Below are 18,304 nucleotides of genomic sequence, written 5' to 3' on the forward strand. Positions count from 1 at the left end.
CTCCTCTCTCTCTTCCCCCCTCCTCTCTCTCTTCCCCCCTCCTCTCTCTCTCCCCCCTCTCTCTCTCTCTCCCCCCCTCTCTCTCTCTCCCGCCCCTCTCCCACCCTCCTCTCTCTCTCTCCCCCCCTCTCTTTCTCTCTCTCCCCCCCTCTCTTTCTCTCTCTCCCCCCCCCTCTCTCTCTCCCCCCCCTCTCTCTCTCCCCCCCCCTCTCTCTCCCCCCCTCTCTTTCTCTCTCTCCCCCCTCTCGTTCTCTTCCCCACTCTCTCGTTCTCTTCCCCACTCTCTCGTTCTCTTCCCCACCTCTCTCTCTCTATCCCCCCCTCTCTCTCTCTATCCCCCCCTCTCTCTCTCTATCCCCCCCTCTCTCTCTCTATCCCCCCCTCTCTCTCTCTATCCCCCCCTCTCTCTCTCTATCCCCCCCTCTCTCTCTCTATCCCCCCCTCTCTCTCTCTATCCCCCCCTCTCTCTCCCCCCCCCCCCTCTCTCTCTCCCCCCACCGTCTCTCTCCACTGAAGTACAGAGACATGACACTGCTTTTCACTGATGTTCAGAGAGGAAAGTTGTTCCGTGAAACCCCTGGACAGAAGTGACTTCCTACTGAAAGCCCTTCTCCTCCTGTTCCCTCTTCTAGCAGCTCGCCTTTGGGCTCCCTTTTCTCATTCTCCTTTCCATGGTATAGTCCCAAGGGGATTGCATACTACCGCACCCACGTCTGGGAGCAGGTTGTTTGCACAGAATCATTCAAGTCAGGACAATGTCATACAGCACGTACCACACAACTCTCTGTAGACTGCAGCAATTCAAAATATCTCTGGAAACATCTAAACATTTATGCAACTGCAGCAAGACCCATTAGAAATCAATCTGCAGCCGATCTGAAGTAGCTGGTCATTCATTTCAATGGTATTGGTTGGGGGGTCCCTTCTTGCTGCTGAACAAAGTGTTCAGCTTTGTGAATTTAAGAAAGAGCTTTAATTGGAATATTGAGCTCCAAAATGATAACAGTGCATTACATAGTATTCCATGGTGGTTTACGTTGTGATTGGCCTACTCTGCAGACCTCCAGCACATGCTCACTGTGCATGTACTAACACCCTCAACAAGATGGCATCTGATGTGGCTCACACCAAGAAGTGAGCATGCACCATAGCTGTCATCTTGGAGAGAAAGTAGCATTCAGAGTGCCAAAGGTGGGTGGAGCCCTCTTACATGGGATGATGAGTGAAAACTGCCCCTGGTACGAACCCCTGTTTTGCTCTCTAACCATGAACACAAACTAGCGTCCCCGCCAAGAGTGTATCACCAGGAATACACAGAAGAAAACATCAGTACATCAATCACTATGCAACAGTAACACAGAAAGAACGTTTATTTAAGAACCATGAACAGAAACCCCAAACAGAGCCAGCAGCCTGAACGGGATCAAGTTTTAATAAGAATTTTGCTAGTCTTCAAACTTATGCATGGATTTAATTTGTGTGGTTATGGTAACTGAGGTTAAAATTATTAAATTTATATTTACACACACTAAACATTTTTATGTCATTGATAAAAATGGGTGCATTTTGATATTTTAACAAAAGACTGCTGATGATTATTGATCAAGAGATGAAAAGTGACATTTGACTCTGACTTTTGTTTGCTGATATACACAGCACCTCCCACAATTTCAGGATATGATGGGGCAGCACAGTGGCATTGTGGTTAGCACTGCTGCCTCACAGTGCCAGGGACCCGGGTTCAATTCCAGGCTTGGGTGACTGTCTGTGCAGAGTCTGCACATTCTCTCTGTGTCTGCATGGGTTTTATCCGGGTGCTCCGGTTCCCTCCCACAGTCTGAAAGATGTGCTGGTTAGGGCATTGGCCATGCTAAATTCTCTCTCAGCGTACCCGAACAGGTGCCAGAGTGTGGTGACAAGGGGATTTTCACAGTAACTTCATTGCATAGTTAATGTAAGCCTACTTGTGACCAGTAAATAAACTTTAAGGATGTCTCAAAGCACTTTACAGCCAATTTGGTACTCCCGAGACATGATGGCTGATGGAATATGGGAAACATGACAGCCAATTTGCATGTAGCAAGCTCCAAGAAATATTAATGATCTGATAACAAGATAATCTATTTTTATTTGTGATAGTGTTGGACAAAGAAATATTGCTCAGGGTTCCAGAGGAGCTTCTCCTCAAAGAATGCCGTGGGATCTTCTGTACTCATCTAGGAGGGCATATCAGACCTCGCTTAATCTCGGTCCCATCTCAAAGACAGCAGCTTTGACAGTGTAGATTAAAATTGCTAAAGACCAAGCAAGATATATGATGGGCGCTATGCTGGAAAATGTCAATGGTTTATATGTTTTTGAAGTCTAGACCCTTCTTTACTGTCACTAGATGTTCTTGATGGAATAGTGTATGCAGCCTCTAACTTTCTCTTGTTATATAATCATATTCTTGATAATTGTTTTTGCATTTACGGACTGTAACATTTTTCAGTTCATCCGGTAACCTAGCATCCAAATAAATCCAGCAGTTAAGAAAACAGGATGCTGAGAAAATACTGCAGTTATTGCACATTCTCCTGACAGATCAGACAGAAGACTCCAGAAAGCTGTCACATCAATAAATAAAAGAAGCTCTGGACTTTAAAATTAAAGGAGACATTCTGTTTAACTACAAATCAGTTTCTCAGAGGAGTGCAAACCATACAGTTTATAAAAGGCATGTCAGTATTAACACAGTTTGCCTGATTCAATCCTGATACATAGCCCTAGACATTTCCTGACATGATGGAGACAAGATTACGTGTATAATGTTTATGGAGGTGTTTATAATAAACATAGATGCCTTATTTATGGAGATGTTTAGAATAAAATCAGGCTGCCTAAAATAAATCCTTCATTCATGAGTTGGAATCCAGCAATCTGATTATCTCGCTAGTAAGCTGGAAGTTTTAAGTCACACATTCTGAGCTGGAATATGGGGCAGAGGTTATTAACAGAATTATAGAAGCAGCTGTGTGTATTACATCACTGCTTTATTAGTTGCTCTGTACCTGGAAGTTGTATGTGAATTTTTGAAGGATATTTGGAAAAGCAGTGATTCGGGAATGTCGAAGTTGACCAGCTCCAAGTTTGTGAGCAGCAATTGTTGCTGCCGTATTCCCTTCCACACGAGTAGCTTTGACTGGGAAGTGTAAATGGTAGTGACTGCTATCAATTCATTGAAAACTTTTCTTTTGGTATTTGCTCCTGTTGAATGCATCATATTTGCATTTAGCTGTAATTATATACTTTGGTCACAACAGATTGTGTAAACTCTGATCTGTTACAATCTCCCAAATTATAGTAACATGGCATTGGGATTTTTAAGGATATTGTGCTCCCACTGGGTAAATCTTTGTGCAATTGTGAAACTACCCTTGATATTTAATCTAGTGAATGGGTGATTTCAAATGGGCCGATTGCCAACCTTTGCCACTTATGGGAGCTTGCTGAGAGACTAGTAGATGGTTCTGCAAACACTTGGAACAGCCGTACATACAAGGTATTCAATGTTGCCACAAATTGCCTCTTCAACCAATCTGAATCATTTTGTTGTATTTTGTACATACCTGTTCATATCATCCATATTATCCGCTGCAAAGTAGAAGCTTTTAATCTTAGGATGGCATGCTTTGAATGCACTGTTAAAGAGAGAGATGCACGCAATCAAAACCACAAACTTTCACACGTTATTTCTACATAAAAAATATTTCATTACGCTCAGGCTCTGAAAATATTTCAATAAAGATTGACATTAAATAGTTTTCTGTGCTGGATAATTATATTTTTTCCATGTCTTCTTTCTGTTTGTGGCCCAGGGCTGGGGTGGAAGGAGTTGAAATCAAGCCCTGGATTGGGAATTTAAACTCAGAACCGTGTGCCTCAGAATGAGAGTGCTACCAATTGAGCAACAGTTGATATTAAAGATGAAATTGCTTTTATGCTAAAAGAGGGAATAATGAAAAGCAAGCAGGCAGCACTGCCTTAAGTAGAATTAAGAAATAAAGGAGGACTTAAGCAGTGGGAGTTATGTAATTCCCCCTGGTTGCAGCTATGAAGTGGCAGAATGTATGAATGCAGAGGTTAGACCAGCCTGTAGTAAAGGCAGAGTGGATTTAATGGAGGATTTAAATTTCCACAGAAATTGAGATGAGCAGATGAGTTGCAAATTTCTTGAGTTTGTTTAGGACCAGTCTTTGCAACAATATGTCCTGGTAGCAGTAAGAAGGCAGATAAGGTCATATTAGACTCGATAATGAGCAATAACCCATATAACTTGTGAGCCAAACAGGGCTTAAACATTGTTTATATGATTGCGTTCAATGTTATTTTTGAAAAGGAAACATAAGAAGACCACGGCAAGAACTAAAGACTTGCATCAGATTAATCTCATCACATCTCTCAGAAACATCTCAACGTGCTTCATGGAAAGTGAACAGCTTTGAACTTCCACTCCTGCTCCCGTGACTGAAACTGGATGCATCGCAGGAACCCAAAAGCAACAATAAAATACGTGACCAACCAATCTGCTTTTACCGGTGATGGTTGAAGGAGAAACATTAGTCGGGACACTGGAAAACTCCCGCTCTTCAAGTGGTGCCGTGGATTCTTTAAATGCAACTGAAACAGAGCATGCGATCAGGCCTTGATTTAAGCAGTCATTTGAAGGACAACATCTTTGAATTGCAGCTTTTGCTACTGCACCACCAGCCAATATATTGGATCAGGAGCCCAAACAAGTGCTGCCACCTTTCAGTAGCAGGGCCTGTTTATTTTAAATCCTAAGCAGCCAGCTCAACGTAGTAAAGCTGGCATGTTTATTTTATAGTTCATTTAGTTCTGTGAAATCTGCACATTGGGAACTACTAGCACACTACAAAATAAGCAGCTTATATGATCAAGTGCTGAATGCTGGCCTTATGACCTTCTAAATCAAAACATGAGTCTACCAACTGAGCAAAGCCGACAAACTAATCTGATGGTGTTAGACAAAAAATAAGAAGCTCGAACAAAATACAAACAAGGTTTCCTCCTCCCAGAGTTTTGCTTTAGATTGATTTTTTCTCTCACTTTAAATTACATTAAAAATCATTTTAGTGAAATCATTTTCATTTCTGGGTCAGAAATGGCCAGATATTCCAGTTAACAGCGATGCTGTACACATTGCTGCTGAGTGTGGAGATCATAGAGTATTTTGCCCACTTGCAGAAGGGTCTTAATCCTGTTTAAGCAACAAAGCCTCAGCGCAGCAATCCAGCAGAAAATTGGTGAAGAGAAGCAGAGGAGAGGATACGTGTTTTTATGATATCAGCTGCTGGAGTTAGATCAAGGAGGGAGTGGGTGGATGGGTAAATGGGTGGGTGAGTGAGTGAACGGGTGGGTGAGTGAGTGAACGGGTGGGTGAGTGAGTGAACGGGTGGGTGAGTGAGTGAACGGGTGGGTGAGTGAGTGAACGGGTGGGTGAGTGAGTGAACGGGTGGGTGAGTGAGTGAACGAACGGGTGGATGAGTGAACGGGTGGGTGAGTGGGTGGCTGGGTAGGAGGGTGAGCGTGTGAGTGTGAGTGATGGTTGGTGGGTGAGCGAGTGACTGAGTGAGTGAGTGAGCGAATGGGTGAGTGAGTGAGTGAATGGGTGAGTGAGTGAGTGAATGGGTGAGTGAGTGAGTGAATGGGTGAGTGAGTGAGTGAATGGGTGAGTGAGTGAGTGAATGGGTGAGTGAGTGAGTGGGTGGGTGAGTGAGTGAGTGAGTGAGTGAATGAGGGTGTGAGTGAGTCAGTGAATGGGTGGATGAGTGAGTGAGTGAACGGATGAGTGAGTGAACGGATGAGTGAGTGAACGGATGAGTGAGTGAACGGATGAGTGAGTGAACGGATGAGTGAGTGACTAGTTGGGGGATGGGAGAGGGCGGTCGCCTTGGGTAGTCAGGTCAGGTATCAGGTCTATGTAGTTGGTGGTGGTTTGCGGTGTGAGGGAGTCGGTGCAATATGTTGGGTTGTGCTGTTTATCACCAAGTTACACCAGACATTAAATAGTGCACCGATTTTAGGGTATGTATAAGTAGCACACATCTAGCCCAAGACTTTGACGTAGTGATCAGTGTAAAAGACATTCATGGAGAGTTCTGGGGGGCACAAATAGGAAGTTGAACCTCTCAGGCAATCACAGTGCATGCACAATCCTCTGGATCCTGGCTTAAGTTTAGTGCACCGCTGCTCCCGAGAGGGAAGGTTCGCCCTTGTATTACCTTTTATTCTGCAGCACAATAACATACTTTGAAATGTCAGACTTGTTTTATTACAATTCGATATTTCAGATGGTCTAAAATCTAGCATTACATTAACTACCCTCAGTTATTAAAGTGGAGTGGCTTAGTGCAGAAAACTGCCAATTTTGGAGTGTGACCCTATTTGTTGATGAATAGCAGTGTATGCTGGTGCCCATCAATTGTGTTTGAACTTGCAGATTCATGGAAGATAATTTTGCAATTTTCTCTTTGATTGCATTTATGTGCACATAACCCAATAGAGAAAAATGACAGCGGAAAACAGAGAGTGAAATGGTGATGGAAAATAGTCCATGTGCAGAAAATATTGGCTACATTCTGAGATTTCAGAATCAGTGAGGCACAGGGGAGGCAGAGATTGAGAGAAGAGGGAGGGGGTGTGGGGTGGGGTTGGGGAGGTGGAGCAGAGGGGTGGAAAGGGGGAGCTGAAAGCAGAAGCTAGCCCTATTTTTGAAGCAAAAATATTACCAATCAACAATAATGACTTGCTGAATTAGTGGATCACTTTGAATTTATTTTCTGTGAAGTCAAGGATGGATTATCAGATTATCACTGCCACAATACTTACTACTTTTTTCGACATTCGCTTGCTCTATCAATTTTGAACTCAGATAGGCAGATAAATCCCTCGGCTTTCTCATCCTGGGGAAAATTTTAAAAAAAGCCTTGTTGAACATTTTTTGTTGTGTAATTTTTCATTTCTGTATCAATTGTCAAATGTACAATGTGTTTGAGCATCTCTTTTTGAAAAGTCATTTTTTTACAGTTCCGTTACTGCATTGAGTCCAACTGTTTGAACATGTGGAACAAATTTGATGGAAAATATTCAATTTTAGCTTCAAAGTGAAGCACTCCTAAACAGATTTGTTATATTATTATCCCCTATTTGTTAAGAACTGATCAGGAAGAAAACAGATCTTCTCATTGACAAACCAAAAAAAAAGTAAGCAACCAGTCTTTTCTTTGTGAAGATGCTGGACAGCCCTGGTGTATTTCCAGAATTTTCTGTTTCCATTTTCTAGTATCTAGTGCTTTTCTAGTTAAGTTCCAGATTTTGCAATGTTTAACCCGAATGCAATACGCCATGAATGATAACTGTACCAAATGTATTCAACTTTTACCACTCTGAGATAAATCAGGTAAATAATGAGGACGTTAAATATATAGAGCCAGATTTTCTTGACTTCATCTGTGGGCAGGATTTAAAGATGATAAATGGGACCTGATTCAATGATTCCCATCCCCATTTGCATCAAGTGGGATTTTCATTGCCCAGGGGAAAGGATATGGATAGACAGCTAACATGCAGCAATTCTGCCCTTTGTTTTTTTTTCAGATTACCTGTTAGTGTCACAAGTAGGGGCGGCACGGTGGCACAGTGGTTAGCACTGCTGCCTCACAGTGCAAGGGACTCAGGTTCAATTCCGGCCTCGGGTCATTGTCTGTGTGGAGTTTGCACATTCTCCTTGTGACTGTGTGGGTTTCCATGGTGTAAACCTCTATGACTCTATGTGCAGGTTAGGTTGATTGGCCATGCTAAATTGACCCCAGTGTCAGGAGGATTAGCAGGGTAAATATGTGGGGTTACAGAAATAGGTCCAGGGTGGGATCGTGGTCAGTGCAGACTCGATGGGCCAAATAGCCTACTTCTGCACTGTAGGGAATCTATGATTCTCCCATTCTAGGCTTACATTAACACTGCAATGAAGCTACTGTGAAAATCTCCCAGTTGCCACACTCTGGCACCTGTTCAGGATGTGGGTATGCCGGCGTTGGACTGGCGTAAACACAGTAAAAAGTCTGACAACACCTGTTCAGGTACACTGGGAGAATTTAGCATGGCTAATGCATCTAACCAACATGTCTTTTGGACTGTGGAAGGATCTGGAGATGGAATGGCAGTTTGATGGGGGCTTCTGGTTATGATGGGGTCATGGAGGGGAGCATTAGGGCAGTTGGTTGAGGAATGAGCCTTACAGTGTTTAACACCCACACAGAACTGGGCTGATGCTCTAATGAATGGAGGTGGGTCAGTTAACCTGCCTGCCTTGGCACCCACCTGTCTCACTTCCCACTTTGGGCCTACTTTGGAAGTGGTAGTTCTGACTCCAAGCCATCCCTGCTACCGCCCATGAAAATAGTGTGACGGGGCACTGCTGGGCAAGAGATGGGTCCTGGACTTGTGATTCCTGCCTCGGGGATGAAAATCCAGACTGCAGTTTAACCTTCCCATTATACACTGAATTGTGTAGGTGCTTTACAGTCTTAAGGATTGAATATGCACCATTTAAAGTTTCAACTTAAGTCTTCCTTTCACCAACAAAAGAAAGAAACTTGCTATGCCACTTGTGATAGGGGCTTGACGATAGTAAAGTATACCAGCAACATTAGCAAAATGAGTCTCATGGGAAATGTACTGGAAAATTATAAAATGTTAATTCCATCAGTACTTCAAAATTTATGAAAGTTTTTTTTTACAAATTCTCTGAATTTATCTGAAGCAAACAAATGCAGGAACTTTGTAAACTCTAGTTACATTACAAAATTAATACATTTTATGAATCCTTCTAGGCGGTTATTTTCAAAGAATGCTATTTATTGCTTGACTTCATTTTACAATGTCTTCTTCTTGCTTGTGCATTTCCTTCTATTAATTAGCCTGAAAGACACGTGTATCTTAAAATACTAGAGTGACCTACAGTGACCTGCCCAAAGCTGCTCCATAGTTTGACAATAGAGTAGATTACAAGCTGTATTGGCAAGGTCCACACTCTGCCTTCATTTCCTTTAATTACTCCTCTTGGCAAAGGCTTTGCACTTCCCACTCACCTCCTCTCCTGCTGATTCAGTCATGAACTTAGCCGTGTGGGACAACTCATGCCAAGCTGTGAGACACTAAGTTAGTTCAATAACCTTTACTGTGAGGCCATTTAGGAAAAAAGACAGCCTCCGAAGGAAAACTGCAGTTGACTCACAGACCAATTACAAGTTAATTTTTCTTTTTTTTTGGAACACTTTCTTCAGTTGTGTGAAGGTAGCTGCATATCTGGACTAACATTTTCTCACTTGAGTCAAAACCCTGCATAACTGACTCTTTAACATTTTATATTACTCAGAATTTTCAATAGTCTTTATGTTGCACTTCAAAAAGTATTTCATTGCTTTGAAGCACTTTGGAGTATTCTGAGGTAATGAAAATAACAGTATGAATGTAAGTTATTTCTATTATAAAAACTCACTTAATCTTGTTTACTGCAACCCAAATTCACACAAGAGACACATACATACACAGCGTGCAGGTTTAAATCAGATCTTACTTCTTCGTTCATGTACCAGTACAGGGAGACATCCTTCAACACAACCCAGTACTTTTTCCACTTCTGTGAAAAATAACTCTTAGCATCCTTTTTCTTCCATAACCAGCCTTCACAGTCCCCACGACCGAGGTCCTTGCAAGAAATTCTTCTCCTGCTCATTGCTGTCACAGCACCTGAAATTACCAGGAGACAGGAGGAAGTAAGGCAGTCAAACGTCCAGTGACACACAACGAATCCAAGTCTACCAACAAGCAATGTTATCCCCAGAGTGTCCAAGTTTGTTCCATATTTATCAGCAGTCCTTGAAGATTAAAATATATACATTATTACAGTACCAGTACAGTAATTTTCCGTAACTCTTTGTAAAAAAATGCATAGTAAAGTATTAACTTAGACTCCTGGCAGCACTCCCCTGCTGACCCAAGCTGGGAATTGAACCTGGTCCCTGGTGCTGTAAGGTAGCAGTGCCATCATGCCACCCATAGATTTTGCAATGAGTAGCTTATCTGTTGCATTTCCCTACATTACAACTTCAAAAGTACTTAATTGGCTGTGAAGTACAGAAGTGGCCATTCGGCCATTGAGTTTGAACTGACTCTCCTTCCTCCTGTTATTGGTATTTTACTTTGGTAGGAAAAGCTCACGCTTAGTCACCAGGCCAGGCCTCCCAATAAAACATGGCAGACTAGTAGTCGGGGTGGAGGAATGTGCCCCCATTTCAAGCTCCTTTTGCCAATCGAAGGAATGTTCCCACACAAGATATTGCCATTCCTGCATTTTTCCTTTCCATACCTTGCTCATTCCAGCCAGTTCACCCAGCTTGCTAGCCTGCCCCGGTGGGACCTCAGGCTTTCTTTAAAGTCCAGCCCCATTTGCAGCACATTTCTCTCTGGCACTGACTGCAGAGCCAGCAATGGCCACTGTTTCCAGGGACCAGAGAGCTACTGGCCACTTGGCTGTCTGGATGGCTCATCATGGGGGTGAGACTTTCTTCATATTGAGCCTTTAATTAACCATACAGCAAGTTGGCCAAGTGGGGACTCGGCCTCTGGTTCAGCCCCAAGGCCTGTATTCTCCATTCTGGTCTGGGAACACGGTCAGCGGTCCAGCCCTCGGCCCTGATATCACACAACATACTCCAGGCACAGGCGAGTGGGAATTTTGAAGGGCCACACCAATTAATGAAGGTGCCAGGCTCCTGACATTAGAAGGCCAATGGGGGGCCCTCCAGTATCCTGAGATCAGCAACTCCACCAGCTAAGGGCGGGAGCTGCCCATATGAAGATGGGGAGAGGAGGGAGGAGAATTCTAGGTATGTTTATCTTCTTTTTTTTTAAAAGAAAGGCCACAGCTGACTGGCCATGATCCTGGAGAGGCCAGTGCCTGCAACTGGGCCCCGGTGGCTAGTATGGGACCTGGACAGGCCAGACTGTCGACGAGAAATACCAGTTAACAAGAGAATGGGGCTGCAACAGGCGCCGCGATTACAAACAATTGGTTTTAATCATCTGCCTGCTGCTACTTGGCGGGCAGCCAATCTGACCCCGGGCTACTCTGATCTTGGCCCTGACCTAATTAATAGTCCCAGTCTGTGCATAATGTGAGAATTTTAACAAAACCTATTGCAGAATGTGAAAAGTGCAGGCAATTTATATCTCAAATTGATGGTGTGACCCCTTTCACCAGCACATGCATTTAGTCAGATTACATCATTAACATAAAGATAACTGTGTTTCCTTCAGCACCGCTCGCTGTGGCAATAGAATTTTGAAAAAAGAAAACCATTCAATAAAAGCAGGAGCATCTAAATAGATTAACAACCGCTGAAATTACCACAATTTCTAGACCAGAGTGTAACGCAGAACTGGCTCACAACGAGTTTTAAAAAATATAAAATTTGTAAACTGTGGTAAAGGTCACAATAGGATTAAAACCATACTCCGTATAAAATGCTGAAACTGAATCAAGTACATTTCAGCACTGCTTAAAGCTGCTTACCTGAACTTTCATTTCTAAATCAAAGTAACAAAGAAAGAAACATTCATACAAAAACAATCTGAGATACCTTTGTTTCTTTTTTTGGATTTCTGTCCCAGGGATTGCTGGAATGTCTAGAATCAAAGAACACGAAAGAGAACAGGTGAAACATGGAAACTGAGGATCTTACATTTTTAGTTCCAACTGGTTTGAACCACATATACCAGTGTCATCATCTATAATCGTACCGTTGCCTCAACTTAAATTTGTATTTCTCGTACAGCAAAATAAGAAGAGAGACACAGACCGCTAATTGACCAGTATTCATAAACACATCTCGAAAATTGAAACAGAATTATTCTAATTCAAGATATCACGGTGTGCTACATTTAACTGACGATCCTTCTTTAATATAAATACTTCAGAAAAAACAAGATGAGGATGAGGTATTTTGAGACGTACATTTATAGAATGCGAACGCATCTACAATGTTGGAAAAAATCGCCACGTGGTCTAACCACAAAGCAACTTTAGGCTCTTTACGTAAGGTCGGTCTTGTGAATGCTGCAGACAGTCTACACACAAATGGTCACTGTCTTCTGATGTCTGCAAGCAGAAAGACGACAAAAACCACACTTGTGTATACTTCAGTACAGTCACAAGCGTGGCTACTGAAGAGCTATATGGTCACAGAATTGTAAAATGTGACAAGTAGGTTCCTTTGCCTTGGTGCAAAAATCGCACCTTTGACTTTCATACAAGAACTCTTTGTGGTTGAGGTTTTACATATTGTGGCCTGAATCTAGGTCTTGGGCTTGTATCAATGTCTGTTACAGGTGGGAAGTGGAAACTGTTTCTGAGCTTGAATGAAGTCAGACATATATGGAAAAAACAAGTGAAAAAGTCAACTAAACCCCTCCAATTCCATATTCAATTTTACTGTTGTTTTGCAACAGAAGACAGAATAACAAACCAATGAGAGACTGAAAAGACACAGCTGGAAAAGCAGTACATAGGAACATGCGGAGATAGAAAGTACAGATAAATGTAAAGATGCACTTTCACAGACCTCTCTAATAAACACAAAAGTTATTTATTAATAAGAATTGTACAGCAGTCAATTGGGTCCAGAAAGTCTTAGCAAAACTCTTGATTTTAAACAGTAAAAGACAGAAAATTAATTATTGCATATGGCAAAAACAGATTAACACTTATGGTATGCAAATGAATTCAAATATTTGAATATATTTCTTCGTCCAATAGTGATTGTTTAAGAAGTATCTCTGCTCCCACTTTATAAACAGTACCGCAGAGATCACGTTCCTCCTCAATCTCTCTCTTTCTCATTGCTGGCCAATTAAAGCTCTGCCTTCAGTAAGGAATACATTGCCTGGGATGCATTCAAAGAGGGGGACCTCACCATTGATGAGAAAGTTGGGGCGAGTTTGTTTCTTCCTGCCCTGGAGGCCATGACTCTATTATATGTATTTTAGGCAATTTGATGTTCTGTTCCTCTGTGTCAGGATGTGGCAGCTTCAAGAGTTGCAAAGCAGAAGGCCAGTGGCTCTTCTGTCCAACCAGCATACCCGAAAGCGGTGGCTGCTGCCGGAACTGCAGCAGTCCACAGATTAGTCACCCCAGAGAAGTAGAGTCAGAGACTGCCTTGGATAATCAGGCAGACCCTGGTGAACAAGGTTGGATGTGATAGTGGGTTAACTCACAAGGGCAGGTCTTGTGCATTCCTGCAGGAGCAGAGTTGGGAATGAATCTACCACTTAAGGCCCTCAATTGGCCTAAGCCAGGCAAGTTGCCCGCCACTTTCTCCCCTGCAATCCCCCATCTCCCTCTCCGCTCCCCACCCAACTTTATACCCTCCCCGCCTCCTTCTGGAGCTGAGGGAAGTGGCTGTAAAATTCCACTCATGGAAACCATAATGCCAAGCAAAGCTGTTTGACGATGAAAATCATGAAAAACCTGGACTGTATTTCCATAAATGCAATTAAAATCAAAATAAAAAATGTTAATATCTTATTTTGTTCCTTGGAGATTAGCTGTTCTCACACTAATGTTTGCACAAGTTGATAACTTAGAATCCCTGTGGGGGAATTTATGATGGCAGCCTCTTGTAACCACAGGAATTTCTGGGAAAGCCAGGTAAAAGATCATTGATGCTGTTTCTTCAATTTCGTTCTCCAGCTCCAGAAGACAGGGACCCCAACTCTTTACCCCCATACCCCTTCCTGCAGCTTCCTCATTGCTGCCACAAAGCTTAGCTGGGTCAACGGCAGATGCTGGACAGGACCTGTAGATTTTCAAGGCATATTTCAAAGTGACTCTAAATTGAAATACATAGAGGGGAATTTTCCCATCCTGCCCACCAGGGAAATCATAGTGGACAGCGGGGATGGGGGGAGGGGGTGGAAATTGGGCAGACCATGCAAAGGTCTGTTGACCTCAGGTGGGATTTTCCGGTTTTGGGGCGAGCGTGGCTGGAAAATCCCACCCATTGATTCAGTGAAGATCAGGATATTGCTGAAGAGCCACAGTAATAATATCAAATTCCTTTCCATGTTGTAGGACCTATCTGTTTTTCCACTGGAAGTTACTAAGTTCCAGCGGAATACCATTGGACCCGGTGCCTGACTTGTTCCTATGTCAGCCTGCACTGTCAGGCCAACCAGGGGCTGTGTTACTTGCTGAGCAGGCCTTAACTGGCATTACATTGCGTTAAGAAGATGATCTTGCCTGAGAGTGGCTTCTATATCCGCTCCCGGGAGCATCCACTTTGTGCACAGGCCAACTATGAAATTCTGTTATGCTTATACTTTTTCATATACTTACCAGAGGACTCAAGGCCTGAAAAAGCACTTTACATTTTGATCACAACTTCTTTTCAAACGTATATTCTAATATTTGTGCGGACTGAATATTCTGAAGTTACTGATTGTAGGGTCTGATATATTACATATACAAAGCATGATTTCATCCCTTTTGTAATTCCAGTCACCTTGAAATAAAGATCAACATTTCCTTTAGCCTCTTTGATTACTTTTTACACATGTCCAGTTACTTTTAGTAATTTGTGTACATGGACACCCAAATCCCTTTGCTCCTCCACTGTTCCCAACTTGTCACCATTAAGAAAATATTCTGAATGGTCTTTTAACCTCATAATTGCTCAGATTGGACTCCGTTGGCTTCCATTTTGACTACACAACTAACTTCTTCCTTTGTAATTAACCGTGCAACATGTTGTGCATCCCAAATTGGTGTCATTTGCAAACTATGATACGCAGCTCTCTATACCTTCATCCGAATCATTGACATACTTGGTAAGAATTCGAGGGAACTCCACTTGTTACATATCATCAACCAGGCTGTGTTCTCTATATCCTGTCCTAGCTTCTGCCTCTCAACAGCTAACCATCAGCAAAGCCATTGGGAATCCACTGAGTTGTACGTATCTGTGTGACATAGTATTGTCATCCCTTTACAGCTAAGATCACAGAGCAAGAATGGTCCATCCCTTCAACTAATCTTACTCCAGAACTTCAACCAATGTAAGAGACAACCAACATGCACAGTACACATTACTATTGACAGCATCAAATTAAATGTCCAAAAGTGAGAAATCAGAGTATCTTACTGCAATTGAAATAATGCTAACTCTCTGAATGTGACTGAACATGTAGGAAATCTACCTATGAATACACAACAAGCAGGTAGGATAACAAACAACAAAATGTGCGCAAACAGTGAAAAATGGCAGTCAATCTTTTTCAACGTTTCAGTCAATGTTTACTACTTTTCCATGGAGTCATTTCAAATATTTGAAAACAAGAAAAAAGAAAGAATTTGCAGGTCACTGAGTGGGGCACTGGGACTCGATGGATCCACTCTTTCGAAGAGACAGTATGGGCCCATTGGACCAAACGGCCTGCTTTCATGCTGTGAGATTCTTTATATGTAAGTTTATATTTAAGAGTCAATATATTGAGTCAGAGGGGCTCAGTGCCTGCTCCTGCGCTGCTGGTTGAAGGTAGTGCAGGGCGTGGGCTGCCAAGGGGAGAATTATCAGTCGTGCAAGACACTAATCGAAGCTCGGAACTTCAATGACAATGATATCTGCTTGAGTTTTCTTAATATTTATGGTGTCATCTGAGTCTCTTAGTAAAATTATTTCCGTGTACCTTATTGCCAGTCACAGACATATCTTAGTATATATTCTCATAAGTGATCTCACTTATACCAATATTCAGATGGTATCTTTTAAAAAAGTTGGTTTGTATGGTTAGGTGACAATTTTCATTTCTAACGTAAAATAAGCTGACAGTCGTCTTTCGAAAAAAACTATTCTGAATTCCAACAGTAAATCTTTAGTTGAACCAAGATTTAACATCCTCAACATTGTTACGCAGCAGAAGCACATCTAAATATCTTACAGCCATAGAACCATAGGATCTCTACAATGTATAATGTGGCCATTCAGTCCATCAAATGTGCACTGACTCTCTGACAGACTATCTTTTCCAGGCCCTCTCCCCCACCCTATCTCTGTAACCCACAGACAGGTATACCTCTTCTTCATTTTTCAACAGCTGAAAATTCAGCAAAGCTCTGTCTCAGGAGAGTGCTTGACTCCTGCTTTTCCAGAACTATTTATATCACCATACCAAAAAATATACAAAGATATTCTGGGCTGGACCACAGGAATTGCCATGCTCTTGTATAAAATTAGATTATCTAATGTGCCTTTGTCTTCCAAAGTTAAAACTTTTTGATATTTTCTTTCACAAAACCAAACCACGTAATTGGTGCTTATTTCTCGACGTCTTTTCATGGCAGCTTCCATAATTGACTTTGGAAAAATAAATTGTGGAAGAGTAAAGATATTACTAAAAAATCTTTCTTCGAAAAGGCAACAAAATTTAATTCCCAACAATTCGTCATTTAATTTATCTTTTCCTCCAGTTGTTCTGCAGGATATGAAGCCGTATTTTAGTAGAGATCTGAATACTTCACTGATCAGTTATTGAAGCAAAATGATTTTTAAATCACAACCCAGGGACCAGCTCTCTACAATGAAAGCTAAATACAGAATACAGCACATTATGCAGTTGCAAAGCTCACTGCACATTAATCGCAATACTACACATTCAACAGGCAATTTTAGTATTAATTAAGAGAGCAAATGTGCTCCTTTTCTCTTCTATATTTGTAGAGCTGCTTTTGAAATTGGGTCCACGCTACAAAGTGGAGAGTAATTATTGGTCTGACTGACATTTGAGGATAGCTAAGCTGTGGAACTCCATTACCAGTTCCAAAAACACATCTATAATAACTGCAGTGGGCCATGTTACTCCTTGATAATGGTCAGGATTATGGCTTGGCTGACTGCCAACAACTCTGCATTTTACCAGCAGGTCTGAAGGTCATGTTTGTCAAATTACAGGCAGTTTGTAAATGGCTTCTACGTGGGGCCTGTTTGATTCTGCTGGAGTGTCAGCTTACAGATTCAATGATGTTGCAGGTGCATGTGAAACTTTCCTTAAGGAAGACTCCAAACTGGAGGCATGGAAAGCTAACAGAATTTGGTAGCCGTATCTATAACCTACTTCTCAACATCACTGTTTTTTAAGAACTCACTTTTTAAAAAATCCTAGCTGTTCATTGAGGGAAGTCAAGGCATTCAAACTGAAATTAGATGCCATGTACACTGGTAGATTCCCACTGGCTCGTAACATTCAGGAATTTGGCACTATTTGGCCAGCAGTGAATTACTTGGCTTTCCTTCTTTTTAATCCTATACTTGAGCCAGTTAAGTGTCGGTTATTTATATTTTGCGTGTTTTGAAGTGTGACGAACACATACCAGATGTAAATCTTTTAATTATATTAATTAACTTGCATTCATATAGTGCAACCATGCATTATAATCAATGTATTTAGCGTTGAAGAGAGCTCACTAATAAATTGAAATATATTGATAGTTTACCGGTTATTAATTGGTAACCTTTTCACAGTTGGAAGGTTGACACCTTTGACATATCTAGAACTAATGGTGAGATAGATTTTGTAGGACTGTATGCTACTATTCAGCCAGCGTGGTATTGGCAATTTTAGAAACGTGTATGTTGCCATAAAGATCCCAGTGCATTGAAGGTAATAAAGTTCAATTGAATTTTCAGTAGCTGTACAGTACAAAACACTAAACTGTAATAAAAGCAAATTACAGTGGATGCTGGAACCTGAAACAGAAACAGCGAATGCTGGAAAATCTCAGCAAGCCTGATAACACCTATGTGGAGAGAACAGAGATAATGTTTTGAGTCTGAATGACTCCATCACGAAACTGTAACGTAACAGAGAATAAAGTCCACAGGCTTTATTGGCACTGACTGCTTTTGTGACACAAAGAGGGTAGATAGATGTGGGACTAGGAAAGGAAGTCCAAAGTGATGGATTTCCACCCTCTTTAGTGCATATCCTACTTTCCACTGACAGATTTTGGTGGAATTCACTCATTTTTGTGTGCAAGAATGAATGACATTGGTATTGGCATTGTAATGCATCTTTCCCCAATTCGTTCTCCTTCATATTCATACCATACGAATAAAAAAGGTTCAAGCTGTTAGACGCTACAAATATGAGAGTAGAGAATTTAAAGGATCTGCACAGGTGGCCGTAA

The 18,304-nt window shown here is 41.8% G+C and overlaps 1 protein-coding gene and 1 long non-coding RNA gene across 3 annotated transcripts in view; one reads left to right on the plus strand and one right to left on the minus strand.

The window, feature by feature from the left end:
- Positions 1-4,664, plus strand: part of LOC145353337 (uncharacterized) — a 25,630-nt gene extending 20,966 nt beyond the window's left edge. The window contains exon 4 of one of the 2 annotated variants that reach the window (XR_013888685.1): positions 4,379-4,664. This is a non-coding gene — a long non-coding RNA (uncharacterized LOC145353337). Of the gene's footprint in view, positions 1-2,139; positions 3,090-4,378 lie in introns of those variants that run through there. The other variant, XR_013888684.1, reaches the window with a different exon arrangement.
- The window catches only part of cnksr2a (connector enhancer of kinase suppressor of Ras 2a), a 422,869-nt gene that overhangs the window by 71,250 nt on the left and 333,315 nt on the right, over positions 1-18,304 (minus strand). Inside the window, exons 16-19 of the mRNA XM_080203990.1 lie at positions 11,706-11,751; positions 9,641-9,813; positions 6,892-6,965; positions 3,609-3,680 (exon numbers count right to left, since the gene is read on the minus strand). Coding sequence (XP_080060116.1) covers positions 3,609-3,680; positions 6,892-6,965; positions 9,641-9,813; positions 11,706-11,751 — 365 coding nt within the window. The remainder of the gene's footprint in view (positions 1-3,608; positions 3,681-6,891; positions 6,966-9,640; positions 9,814-11,705; positions 11,752-18,304) is intronic.

This window comes from Carcharhinus amblyrhynchos, chromosome 15 (assembly GCF_965287045.1).
Source record: "Carcharhinus amblyrhynchos chromosome 15, sCarAmb.v2.hapA, whole genome shotgun sequence".
Lineage (NCBI taxonomy): Eukaryota > Metazoa > Chordata > Chondrichthyes > Carcharhiniformes > Carcharhinidae > Carcharhinus > Carcharhinus amblyrhynchos.